General features: G+C 45.8%; 1 protein-coding gene across 1 annotated transcript; it reads right to left on the reverse strand.

The window, feature by feature from the left end:
• Window positions 1–4645: 4645 nt before the first annotated feature.
• On the reverse strand, window positions 4646–9124 carry adra2b (adrenoceptor alpha 2B). Its single transcript, XM_037096964.1, has 2 exons — window positions 8184–9124; window positions 4646–8016 (listed from the first exon to the last, which is right to left on the reverse strand). The coding sequence occupies exon 2, from the start codon at window positions 7991–7993 to the stop codon at window positions 6416–6418; it is 1578 nt and encodes a 525-aa protein (XP_036952859.1). The 5' UTR covers window positions 7994–8016; window positions 8184–9124; the 3' UTR covers window positions 4646–6415.
• Window positions 9125–13134: the final 4010 nt, after the last annotated feature.

The raw sequence follows: 13134 nt of genomic DNA on the forward strand, positions 1-13134 counted from the left end.
TATGCTTTCGAGGACACAGCGCTTCCTCTCAGTTCCTCCAACGCTTTAAATTAGCTCCAGCTAAGCCTGCAATAAAATCAGTGCTGCATCGAGCCACGTCTCACTGAAATAGTTAATAACTCAAGAACCTAGTGTAAAACAGATATGCTGAGGTTACATACGGTATCTTGGCAGATCAATTCAGCCATTTGATGAGAATTCTTCATATTTCAGGCAACTCTGACACTCTAACTCGTTTCAGTGCAACTTTTTCCAGAGAAAATGATATTTCCTTGAGTGAATTTCCCTGTGATTATGCTGTACCACAGGAGGGCATGTCGTGTGTGCCAACAAGTCAGGCATTTTCAGTTAGAAACCAGGAGGAGCTTGTCATCAGAAACACAATGAATAGAAGAAGAGAAAGAAAACACTGTTGATCACGAAGGTAAAACAATCAAAGGCTTAAAGGTTGAGAACTACATGTGGATTGGTAATGAATTATGGCGGCGATGAAAGGTCAAAACACAACAATTCATAAAACACGACAGCATGTCACAAAACACAATGACATTCAGCAGAACTTATACGTCCTGTGGCTTCAGCGATTATCCTGCTTCGAGCGGGGTTGTGTGAAAGCGTGGCTGTGGTCAGATACCAGGGCTGGTTTGGGTGTTTTGGTATATTTGTTTTATTTTGTAGTTGTAGCCTCTCTTGTCTCTCTTGTCCCCTCCTTAGTTTAGTTATCTAAGCCTGTATTGTCCCCTCGCAGTGTCAGTCCTGTTTCTTCTGTGTCTCCTGTCTTCTGGATTTGTCTCCCTGTGATCTTCTCTCCTTTTCTGTAGAACCCTTTTAGTTCTCTTGATTGCTTCACCCTTTGTTCATTTACCTGCCTGCCTCTGTGTGTGTTCTGCAATTGGGTCCTTTTTGTGTAACCTTTTTTAACCTCAGTAAGACTAGTTGTTACCAAGGTAACAGCTAATGAAAAGTCATGTAAAATTAGTACTCAGAAGTCACACTATTTACTCAAAAGTAAATATGTTAGGGCAGATGTGGCTCAGAGCCAGCATTTTGTCATTGGAAGGTTGCTGGTTTGATTCACCTGGTCTGCATGTTGAAGTGTCCTTGGGCAAGATACTGAACCCCAAACTGCTCCTGATGTGCTGGTCGGCATCTTGCATGGCAGCCACCGCCATCAGTGTGTGAATTACTGTGAGTCGCTTTGGATAAAAGCATCCACTAATTGTCAGCAATATGCATAGTGCTGAAGTAAGATATCAAACATACTTAAGCAAAAGTAGATTACACTGATATAGAATACAATCTCCAAAGTAACTAGTGACTGAAGATTTTAAATTAATGTAGTGGAATAAAAGTACAATATTTGCTTCCAACATCTAGTGGAGTGAGCCACAGAAAATGTAAATAGTGTGCCTCAAAACAGTACTGAAGCACAGTACTGTACTTGATTGAATGTATTTAATTACACTCCATCACTGGTAAAAGAAATGATTCACTCCAAAAAAAAAGTGTATGCTAAAATAAGTATGCTACATTAAACTCCTCTGGAAACTGTAAACTTGTCTTACTTTGAGTACTTTTTTGCCCTCGGTAAAAGAAGATGTTGCTGAGGAAACAGCTAATGAGGCTCCGAATAAACACTAAACAACTACAAAACATCTCTAAGCCAGAAGCTAACCCCTTTAATCAAGTCTGTGAAGAAGATGTCCTCATTTTCCCGCAAATGCTCCCATTGCCAAGGTCTAAACCTCTCAATTTGGTCCTCCTAAAGATAGAAGTGCAAGAGCATGCGCGCAGACACACACACACACACACACACACACACACACACACACACACACACACACACACACACACACACACACACACACACACACACACACACACACACACACACACACACACACACACACACTCAAGTATTGAGTACCACTCTGTTAAACAGACTCCTAAAGTGATTCTAATCATAATTGCCTGTGCCCTCTAAAAATGTCGTTTTTATCACAGACTGCACAAAGAGCATTCCAGTGCCTCCACCTTCGACAGAGAGAGAGCCTGTGTGTGCGCCGTCCCTCGTTTTTCATCTTGCCTCTTGGGTGTTTTCAACAGCCAAATTACAGAGTGAAGAAATCTATCTGGCGTTATAACGTGAGGGAGATTGGAAATGGAAAATGCTCAGCGCTGGGACGCCCTCCGAACACATACATATTCATACGGTGGGAAAGCTACATCCATCATAAATTTGAAAATGAAAGTTAATGTGTGTCTGCCTTTGTTTGTTTGTGTGTGTGTGTGTGTGTGTGTGTGTGTGTGTGTGTGTGTGTGTGTGTGTGTGTGTGTGTGTGTGTGTGTGTGTGTGTGTGTGTGTGTCTCTGGTCACACCCCACCTTGTATGGGAGCTCATGTTGTCTATGTGTTTCCCAAGGCTACTATGTTGTGTGAATAAGGAGCTAATGAGTGTGTTGTGTTTCATGTTGGTGGGACGTTCTCCATCCTCTCTCTGCAGGGTCCACTGCTGCCCTGCTTTATATTCCAGCTGAGGCGAGAGAGTAAGGAGCTGAGGGACACTGTGTCTGTATGAATATACAACACCGTAAACTAACACCTCAAGGATCCCGCCGCCTGGCTATGATAAGTTATCTCTTCACCTCCTCGTGCACCTCAAATCACATCTTAGCCATGAATATGGAAATTAAACAGCGAGGACGTAAACGTGTGGCATCACTTCGCCAGTGCATCTCCTCTGAGTTAGAGTGTGTGTGTGTGTGTGCGTGAAGGGGAAAAAACAGGACAGAGAGGCTTGATTCGGCGCTCAGAAATCCCCAAACTGCCCATCAGCATAAATCAATTACAATTCACTGTGGGCCCGCTGACCTCAAATATAACAAGCTGTCACAACAACTGTGTGAGTATGTGTGTGCCCTGAGCATGTTTCATGACTTGAATACAGTATGTGACACTTGGTGCAAGATGTGTGTGTGCGCGCATATGTGATATTTGGCGCTGTGCTCTAATTCCTTATAGACTGCTCCTGTGTTTGTTGGCAGTAGGCGACATTATGCTGCCTCTGCTGCGGCCTACTTCTCATGTCCCGTCCGTGATCGGCCATATTTCCGAAACAGGCATCAGCCCACAACGTTATTGACTATTTCCTGAAGTTTGTGCTGCCATTCAGAGTTGGTTAATATTGGCTGGAAATTGCATCAGATTGCACTCGTGTTTTAAAAATGAATGAAGCATCATTCTGTTAAAAAACTCTCACTTTTGAGAAATGTTGTCAATTCTCTCCCCGGAAATGGCATTTTTCTACCTCATCCCTGATGTTGTTTCACATGGAAATATATGAAATAAATCAAACCTGGAAATGACTTGTGCTTTTGCAAGTAGCTTTATTTCCAAAACTGGAGAGGGATGATGACAGATGGGTGGTGTGTGTGGGGGGGATAGAAGATTTTAAAGCTCAGACCATGCAGTCTGGTCCAAACAGCAGGAGAAGAAAGAATACAGGTGGTTTCAGGGGGAAAGATGGCGATCGAGAGGCAGAGTTAGCGTCCGTCACCTTTAAGCCACGATTCATACTTTTTTGAAAACAAAACAAAGCAGCAGTCTCACCACATAAAGCCATGGTTGGGGGATTTGAGCAGCAGTGCAACTCATATTTATTGGAAACAGACATGAGTCCACATCCTCTGTGGCTATTTCTGTTATAATTACGTTGCTCTCGCTGTTTGTTTTTCTGGAGACAAAAAAAAAACGAAAAAATCAGATGAGGACTGGGAGCAGTTGCAGGAGTGCATGGAGCTCTTACTCCCAGTCATTTCATTTTTTTGTTGTGTTATTTGATTCTCCAAGCAGCTGCATGTGGTATGGATTGTAGCCTTTAACGTTCTGCATCAAGCCTGCAAGTCATCCATCTGAAACTGCCTTTGGGTGCTATTGACATTTTCATGATCGATTGCTTTTTCAGGAAAAAGTTTGACCGCTGAAGAGAGCTTTTCCTGCTGCAGTGTACTCGATGAATTCTGCATCCATCAGTGTGATTGTATCTCTGACTGGACATTTTTACCATACTGTTACTACATGAAACAGTGATGACAAATGTTGCATTGTACGTTCTGCATTATGCACATAACTCAAATTTCATGGTCCTCCAACACAAATACCCCCCCCCCCCCCCCAAGCTTAAATATAGCTCTACCTCGGCACGAGCTGCTCTTATTCAAGATATTAAAAATCTGTACAGTGTTCTCGCTCTTTGTTCGGTCCCACTTTGCTTGACTTTCAGGATAAAAGCACAGTAACTGAACAATAAATAGGTAACAGACGGAATACACAAAATAGTTTGAAATAAATAATACAGTGTTCTCAATCATCAGTCTTCATTGAAGCAACACAGAGCCAGATATCACTGAGTCGGGCTGGTGTCCTATAAGGCTCTTTGGTCCCTTGAGGGTGCTCACTAATATACTCAAACATCGCTGAAAAACACTAGACTTTCAGTTCAATAAGACTTTCTCATCATGGCAAATTATATAAATTATATATATATATATATATATATATATATATATATATATATATATATATATATATATATATATATATATATATATATATATATATATATATATATATATATTACTTTCCATCAAGTAGAAACATTCACATGACAGACAGCAGAGTGATGCCTGCACCAGGAAGTCTGGTCTCTGTTTGTATCGGTATTACAGTAGATCTGTAGCACATAGCAGCCAGAGCAGGCACTGACACTTTCTACAGAAAAAAAATAGAGGTCAACACTCACACACACATGCACACACACACTCACACTGGTCAGCAGAATTAGACAATTAGTAAATTGAAGTGTTGCTGCTGACAGCCCTTGTCCCATGGAGTCAATAAGCCTGTGTGCTGTTCACAGTAACAGACACATTTTTGTTTTGTCTTCATCTGTTTTTTTTTTTCTTTCTCTTTTTTTTTTTTGTGTTGTCGTTGAGGAGACTGACGGAGCCTCGGCCTCTTCGTGACAAACGAAAGTGCCACGTAGCGGTCCGCCGCAGATGACGGGCCAGAGGAGTTGGTGAGGAGGTGGTCGTCAGGGTTAACACAGCATTGTTCATTGTTCGTGCACATACTGCAGCCACAGGGTTTCTGCAAAGTGATGTTCACATGATGAATGGTAAGAACCTAGTTTTTTTGGGTTTTTTTTTCAGTCTTCAACATGTACACCTCCCATGAGATACCCTCGGAAGCGCTTTTCCAGGGGTTAAAAACAGTTCTGATTGTTGCTCAAGTGTCCAAACACTGAGGCAGTTCATTAGATTCATTAGAGGGGGGGGTTGCAGTCCGTTGGTGGGAAAAGGCAGAAAAAGAGGGAGAGGAGGGAAGGGGGGAGGGAGGGCAGGGGAGGGGGCTCACACTGTCTTTTTTTTTTTTTTTTTTTTTTTTTAAATCTCAATAACACACGTGATCCAAAAATCCACCACACTTGTTCTGTGTTTCATGGAAGGTGAAAGCCGAGAGTGTCGTTACAAACAACCTGAGTGTCCATTGTGACCCACACTGAGCCGAGAGCAGGGTGTCTGACATGAGGGCTTTCCACATAAAAGTCCACGAGTTCGGCTTTGAAAGGGCGCCCTTGTCTGTTGCTATCACTATTTCAGATTGTCAGAATCCTTCTCTTGTTGTTGGGCTTTCAGATAAAAATCAAGGAACACATGTTTGCCCCGCAGCTGGGCAAATTAAGACTGCAGACGTAAGAAACCACCTCTAACCGTGTGTGCTCCTTGTGCTCTGTATTGATAAATGAATGGCCCCAGGCTCACAGCAATCTAAGGCCACTTCTCCTTCTCCCTACCTGTTTATTTCCCCCATTCGTCCTGGAGTCTTTAATAACTACTAAACCTTATATATTATACATTAGAGATTTTCTTTCTCTGTTCAGTGTTCAGTTTTCCTGCTTTACTCAAGACCTTCTGTCAGTTTTAAGGGCTGAGCGTGTGTGTGTACATTTCTTCTCTGATTCTGCTGCCACACTGTCTCAGCATCATCCATTATTCGATGTGATCTGGAGATAATAAATGTTCAACCTAAAATCTTATCACTGCTAAGCCGCTTAGCGTCTGCCTCTATTCCATGTCCTGTTTTCACGCCGCACCCTATAAGATTTTCTGTATCAGCTGCACACTAGGATTTCACAGTCCCAGGTCGGCGGTTTGCGCACACTGTAGCTGTAAAAAGAGCATCTCTCAGTTCTGATTTTTTTTTTTTTTTTTTTATATATGGTGGGAATTTACACAGTTTAACGCGTATTCAAAACAGCCCTTTGAGTGTTCTGAAAAATGGAAATGATTCTTTTTCTCTTTGCCTCATAAATAGCCATCTTTTGTGTCCATGTCCTATTGATCGGGACTGTATGCTAAAAGAAAGTGCCCTTGGTGCCTCTGCACAGAATCTTTTTGAAGGCCTTTCTGAAGTCTTTGTTGAATATGGTGTATATGACCGGGTTGAGTGAGGAGTTGCAGTAACCGATCCAGAAGAAAAAGGTGAAGAGTGGATCAGGGATGGCACATGTTTCTGGGCACACGGCCTGCAGTGAGTAGGAGAAGAAGAAAGGGAACCAGCACACCATGAAGACGCCGATGACCACGGCCAGGACAAAAGTGAAACGTTTCTCCCTGTTGACCATCGCTTTGCGCCTCGCCGCTCCGGGGTCTTTATCTGTTTTTGACTTCCTCCCTGGCACCAGCCGGGAACCCTTTGAGGAAGCGATCATGTCTCGGTAGCGCTTGACCGAGGCCGGGGAGTGGACCCCACCTCCTGCAGGGGACCCTGGCATGCTGGCGCTGCCTCGGCCTCCGTGGCTGTGCTCCATATCGCTCTCTGTGCTTGAGCTGTCACCATTGTTATTGTCAGCCTTTTTCCCTCGCAGGAACTTGCCTTTCTTCTTCTTCTCCTCTTTAGTCTTGGCAGGGGGAGGCACAGAGGAGGGGGTGGAGGGGCCGTGGGGAGAGGTCTCGAGGGAGGCTGTGACAGGGGTCATGGCTGGAGAGGAGGATGGAGGTTGCAGGAGATTATTGGAGGTGGGATTCTGGGAGTTTTGGGACTCTCCGAGGGATGGAGAGGGGGTAATGGCGAGGGTCGGGGGTCTGGCTTTGGAGGTTTTGTTTGATGAGGGCGGTGTGCTGTCTTCATCATCCTTCCCGTTGGCTTGCGCGTGTCTGCCCGGCTGACTGGGTGTAGCACAGCCGACCCCGTCCTTCCTGGGCTCCCCTGGCGGGCACCGAGTCCTCTGCTTGGCAATTTGGTAGATTCTAATGTAGACCAGGAACATGATGAGGCACGGGGCAAAGAAAGAGCCGATGGTGGAGTAAAGGATGTACCAGCGCTCATCGTTCAGCTGGCACTGAGGTCCTCTCTCATTAGCCTGGTCCCCTGCCTCGCTCTTGTTCAGCGAGAGCAGGGGGGGGAAGGAGATGATGGCAGAGATGAGCCACACCACCACAATAGCTGCTTTGATGCGTTGGGGGGTCCGCTGGCGCCCATAGGTCACCCTGGAGATGGACAGGTAGCGGTCCAGAGAGATGGCGCACAGGTGCACGATGGAGGAGGTGCAGAAGAGCACATCCAACGCCAGGTAGATCTCACACCACAGAGACTTGAAGTACCAGTAGCCGAGCAGTTCATTGGCCAGAGAGAAGGGGATGATGAGCGTGGCCACTAAAATGTCTGCAGCTGCCAGTGACACCAGGAAGAGGTTCTGCGGACCTCGGAGTGACCGGCTGGTCAGGACCGCGATGATGACCATGATGTTCCCCACGATGGTGAAGACGACCATGAGGGTGATGGCGGTGGCGAAGGCCGCCGTGGCTTCGGGGGAGTACGGGGCGAGCCTGAGGATGCTCTGGTTGCAGGGGACGGAGGCTCCGGCGCCGCCAACGCTGCTGTTCCAGCCGTTCAGCTCCATGGAGCAGCCGCTGTCCGGAACCGAGGCCATGCTGGGATTACTTTTCCAGGAGTCTTAATAGATTAAAAATGAGAATGGTCACTGAATAAAATCTGCTTTTAGAATTAGTTTCACGGTTTTCTAACATTACGCACGGTTGTCTAACATTACGCGCGATAATATGCCGTTTTGACATTAAAAACATAATGAGGTAATGAATTGTGATTTGAATAATATTTACCTCACTTGTTCTCGTTTCGTCTCTGTGTTGTTTCCAAACGTTAGCTCCCTCGCATCCTCCACGGCAACTCTGCCAAGTCCATTTTAAGCACACGAAGGAGTCCTGGACATCGCGTCAAGACACGGATCAGTGCTTTTCAATTAAGAAAAAAAAAGAAAAAGAAAGAACAGAACAGAACTGATCCCCCCACCCAAAAGAAAAGAAAAAAAAGTGGATTTGAGTGGCTGCTGTGCATCAACCTTTGCAGACTAACAAAACAGCCCGAAGAACTCACAGCGCACAGAGTTTGATCCTTTTTTTCCTCAGAGGATTACTGACTCAAAAAGGGGGAGATTTAATTTACAATAATCTAATCTATGGTCGTCTACAGCGAGGCGGCATCGAATAGAAGGGATCGGATCAGAGTGAATAACCTCGACACTGGCGCGCTCTCCGTGCGTCCTCGTTTGGAGACGCTCGCAGTCTGACGCGAACATCCGACACAGAACGGTTTGGATAAAGTAAAATAAAGTTCATATTTACGAACGAAATATATGGATGTTTCCGCGCAGAGGGTTGTCTGATTAATGACAGCGTGTCCGGTCAAAATAACAACGACAAAAAACGGAAAACTATAAGTTAACCTCAAGCTCTCCGGCTGCGCATGAAGCACGACATGTAATGAAAGCGCACCGTTCCTCCGATAGTGAAAATGTCCCCGCAGAGCAGCTTCAGGTTTTTCTTTGCGTCTCAGGAGTTGTTTCTCTGTCCTTTGAGGTTCTGTCTCCTCGGAAGTTCACCGGGATGCCATGATTCAGCCGCTCCGCCGGCGCACATCACAGGTTGCCTCACAGAGGCGCAGCAGCAGCTCCACTTGTGAACAGGACCTTCCGACGAAATCTATTAAGCGGGGTGCCTCCCATCTCCCGCTTGCGCTTCTTTTTAGACCCGGTGATGTCACTGTGGAGCTGTGGGCGTAATGGGATCCTTACTTTCTCTATCCCTGTAGCCCCCTCCCTCCCTCCCTCTTCTCCTCCCTCTCCCTCCCTCTCCCTCTGGCATTAAATCTACCCGCCAGCGCAGTTCTATTAGAAATGGTTTGTTGGGTGGCACCGCTTCGGTCAATTGACGCTGAGGTGTCCAGCTGAGAGCAGGAGAGAGGAAGAGCTGGTGCCATCTGCTTACAGAAAACACCAGCTTCATTTCAGGGATCTGTGCACTTTTCAGAGCCCCTCAGTCATGGTGATGATGGTGATGATGATCTCCTCCTGCAATACGTGGCAGAGCACATATGGCTGATCAATGCTTTTCGATTTACACAAACCTCCTGCTCTGTCATCATCTTTAGACTTTGGTCCCCCACCTCCACTGTTGCTGCAGCCAGGTGGAGAAGGCTCCTCAAGGACACTGACGATCCTACATGGTTACAAGACCAGCGTTGGAGGCTGTCACGGCTGAAATACACCTACATTTCTGAAGCAAAGCTGGAATTTGTCCTCAGTACAATTCATTGGAACATGCGTGAGAAACACGTCAACTCTTCCTGCACAAATAACAAAATAAATAAATAAATAAATAAATACATCCACATTTTGGGATAATCTTCTGAAGTGAAAGCCCCCGTTTGAATGAAAAGATCACCTGGAGAGGGATGAATTATTGATGCATGAAATCACACGTGCTCTTTATCTCAAACAATGAATCGTTTATTTCACGAGGCTTCGGATTTTGCATATGAAAAAGCCCGTTCTGCACAGAAACGGGCGATTACAGCCAGCGCATAAATGCTGCAGGGAAAAAAAAAAAAAAAAGGGGGGGGGGGGGGTGTGTTGAGGGAGCAGGAGTCAAAGGTCCCCCCTGCTTCCTGCGCTCATATCACACACACACACACACACACACACACACACACACACACACACACACACACACACACACACACACCGCACCGCATTACGCACCCTGCAACGCTCCCTCCCTCAAGAAGAGCGCCGGCGTTCCCTCCATCATTTGTTTCCCTCTACCTGAGATCAAGTGCCCCGATTGTTCAATTATCGAGCGAAACCCACGTCACGCTGGCTGTTTTTTTTTTTTTTTTTTACCGAGTTTACCCCTGTGTGGTGTTTGGATTCAAGTGGGTGGCCCCTGTGATGTAAACTCAGGCAGGCACACAAACATCATATCCACCAGCCTACACACTGCGCGCACACAATCTTATGAATGGTGTGTGTGGGGGTGTGGAGGTCCTGTTTACTTGTGTTTTTTGTAGTGCATCCCCCCCAACCACCACACACACACACACACACACACACACACTTTGCTGCTTTAATGAGAGACGAGCCCGGTTAGCCGCCCCTGGAATTACAATTGGAAAAGGCTCGCTGCGTGATAGTGTGACCCGACGCCAGCAGCCAATAATGGTTGTACATTTTTTTCTCTCTCTCTCTCTCTCTCTCTCTCTCTCTCTCTCTCTCCACGCTACACATTCTGAATATAAAGGGAAAGGAGAATAAAGCTTTTAGTGGGAGAGAGCACTCCAATCAAGTGTCTCTGTTTCCATGGGCGAACCGTGCTTAGTAACGCGCTGGAGACGCATTTCTGGGGGAGAGGGGTGTGTCACCGGTGCCAAGGTTATGGAGAGCCAGATGCAAAACGGCGTCCGGCGCTCGGGCGCATCACTTCTGAAGCGCCTGTTGTGTAAGAGCGCGCCGTATACAAAACGTGGAACACCTACGCGCAATAACACACTGGCCTGGAGGAAACTCTCTTGCCATGGGGTCGCGGTAATTCTTTGCCTTGACATCCAAGGCGGGAAAAGTTTGCACCTAGTCTGTAAAGAAAAAGTTAGTGCCTCCTTTGATTCATAACAATTCCTGAAGTTTCCTCCCGTCAGAGTAAGATTTAAGACAGCGAAGAAGAGGTGAAGAAAACTTGTCTTTAAAGGCAGTTTTCCCCAAATGAGCAGCAGATAAGTGCAGGTCAGCATTATGCAGTGCTGGGAGGGAGACTATCCCCCTTATGGTTCAAGTCCAAATCAATTTGAGCCCAGTGGCTGCCCTTTGGATGCTTTCAATTTAGACCTCTTTTGAGTTATTGGCCTCCAGTTTGTGTGTGTGTGTGTGCTCCTGTGCCTCTGCCATTGTGAGGACTGTTTAAATTTCATACAGGGAGAGTGAGGACAATTTGATTTCAGATTAAGTTTTAGGTATCTCAGGAGTTTGTCATTGACTTGTGGCGTTTATTAAAGTCTCCATTTGGTGCAAATTTGTGTTTTCTTCTTTGTCCTACAGTTGAATGTTTGAGCTTCACGGTGCATAATAATGCACGGGCAGAGTTTGACACCGGATGGCTGCTCACTGCAAATCAGATTTTAAGAGGCGGCCTGGGAGCGTGATTTGTGACATCACAAACAGTACGGAAGAAAACCTGATCCAATATTCTGCAGACACCAGTGCGATGAAGCAACTTGAAACCTCCAGTGAGTGTACATACACTGAGAATGTGAAGTAGGAGACATCTTGTGCCCAGCAGTTAAACTTGTGAAATGAGAAATATTTTTATATTCAAACATTCCAGAATTTTTAATGAGGAGGAAGGAATGGGTGACACTTTTATTGTGGTGATTTTACATTTTGTTTTCCTGCAAAAAACATGTTGTCCCGCCTTGATTCTGTGACTTTGTGACATCACACTATGTCCACATGTCAGACTAGACGGGCTAGTTTGGCACATAGGAATCGATTTAGCCCAGCTTCTCTGTTGTTAGCGGGGCTGGCTCGGGTATGTCTGAGCTGACCAATCAGAGCAGACTGGATGCAGATACAAACAGCGACTGGCTCCTTGCAACAGGTTGCACGGCTGAGTTGCAAGAAGTTCAAAACAATTGAGGTTTTCTCTTCTCTGGCTGCTTATTCGAGTGGTTTTCTTTTTTCAGTGTTAAAAAAAAACAAACAAACAAAGAGAAAAGACAAAAATATATGTCAGAAAATGTTTTGATCTCATTTCCCATCTGTTCAAATTCTTGCAATCCCTTCCACCAGAGGTATGCGTCAATCAAGACCCTCAGAGGTACAGTATAGCATTATGAGTGTGTGTGTGTGTGTGTGTGTGTGTGTGCGTGCGTGCGTGTGCGTGCGTAACCTGCAATCAATCACATGGAGCTCTCCCAGATGGCCATACGGTAATTTCCCCGTCTGCAGTTGTAATGATGACAACTGCTGCCTCTGTGTGTGTGTGCCTGCAGGCCAGTGCTTGTGTGTTACATTATCACATTGTAATTCAGTATCACACATATTGCTCACATCGTCTATTAGCAGTTTCCCTTCCGACTGGGATTTTCTTGCTGGAGTGTCTCAGTCTTCAGCTGCTTTTGGAAAACACTGCGAATCAACTCCTGCAGCAGCGTCCCGCCTCCCGTGCGCTCCTTTAAATACATACAGTACGGGCAACATGCACTCACACACTCACGCTCACACACAGCATTGAGAGGCATTGCCACACCGTCATGCATTATGATTGATCATGGCACTGGTTTAATCTGGACACGGAGCGTGACTAACAGCCTGAGTCTGCTTTGATTAAGGAGCCTGACTGACTGAGAGGACCCTGCGTTCAGCAGAGGAGATGAGAGAGACTTTCAAATGGAAGGGAGGCGGAACGGTCTGCTCACAAAGATAAATACATGATCAAGTGAAACGACACCAGAAGTCATTCAAATGTTTCTTAATGAACAATCAGGTATTAGGGAAGTGTGTGTGTGTGTGTGTGTGTGTGTGTGTGTGTGTGTGTGTGTGTGTGTGTGTGCGCGTGCATATTTATCTCTGTGATAAAAAGGGTGCCGGTGTCAATAACCAGTCTGCTGGCGTCATCTGCTGGAAACTTCTGAACCGTCTTCACGTCTGGTCATTTTCAAACGCTGCCACTAGAGCGCACTGTCTCCCCACAAACTGAGCTCCAAGTCACGTGCTGGTGACTT

This window comes from Acanthopagrus latus, chromosome 5 (assembly GCF_904848185.1).
Source record: "Acanthopagrus latus isolate v.2019 chromosome 5, fAcaLat1.1, whole genome shotgun sequence".
Classification (NCBI taxonomy): Eukaryota; Metazoa; Chordata; class Actinopteri; order Spariformes; family Sparidae; genus Acanthopagrus; species Acanthopagrus latus.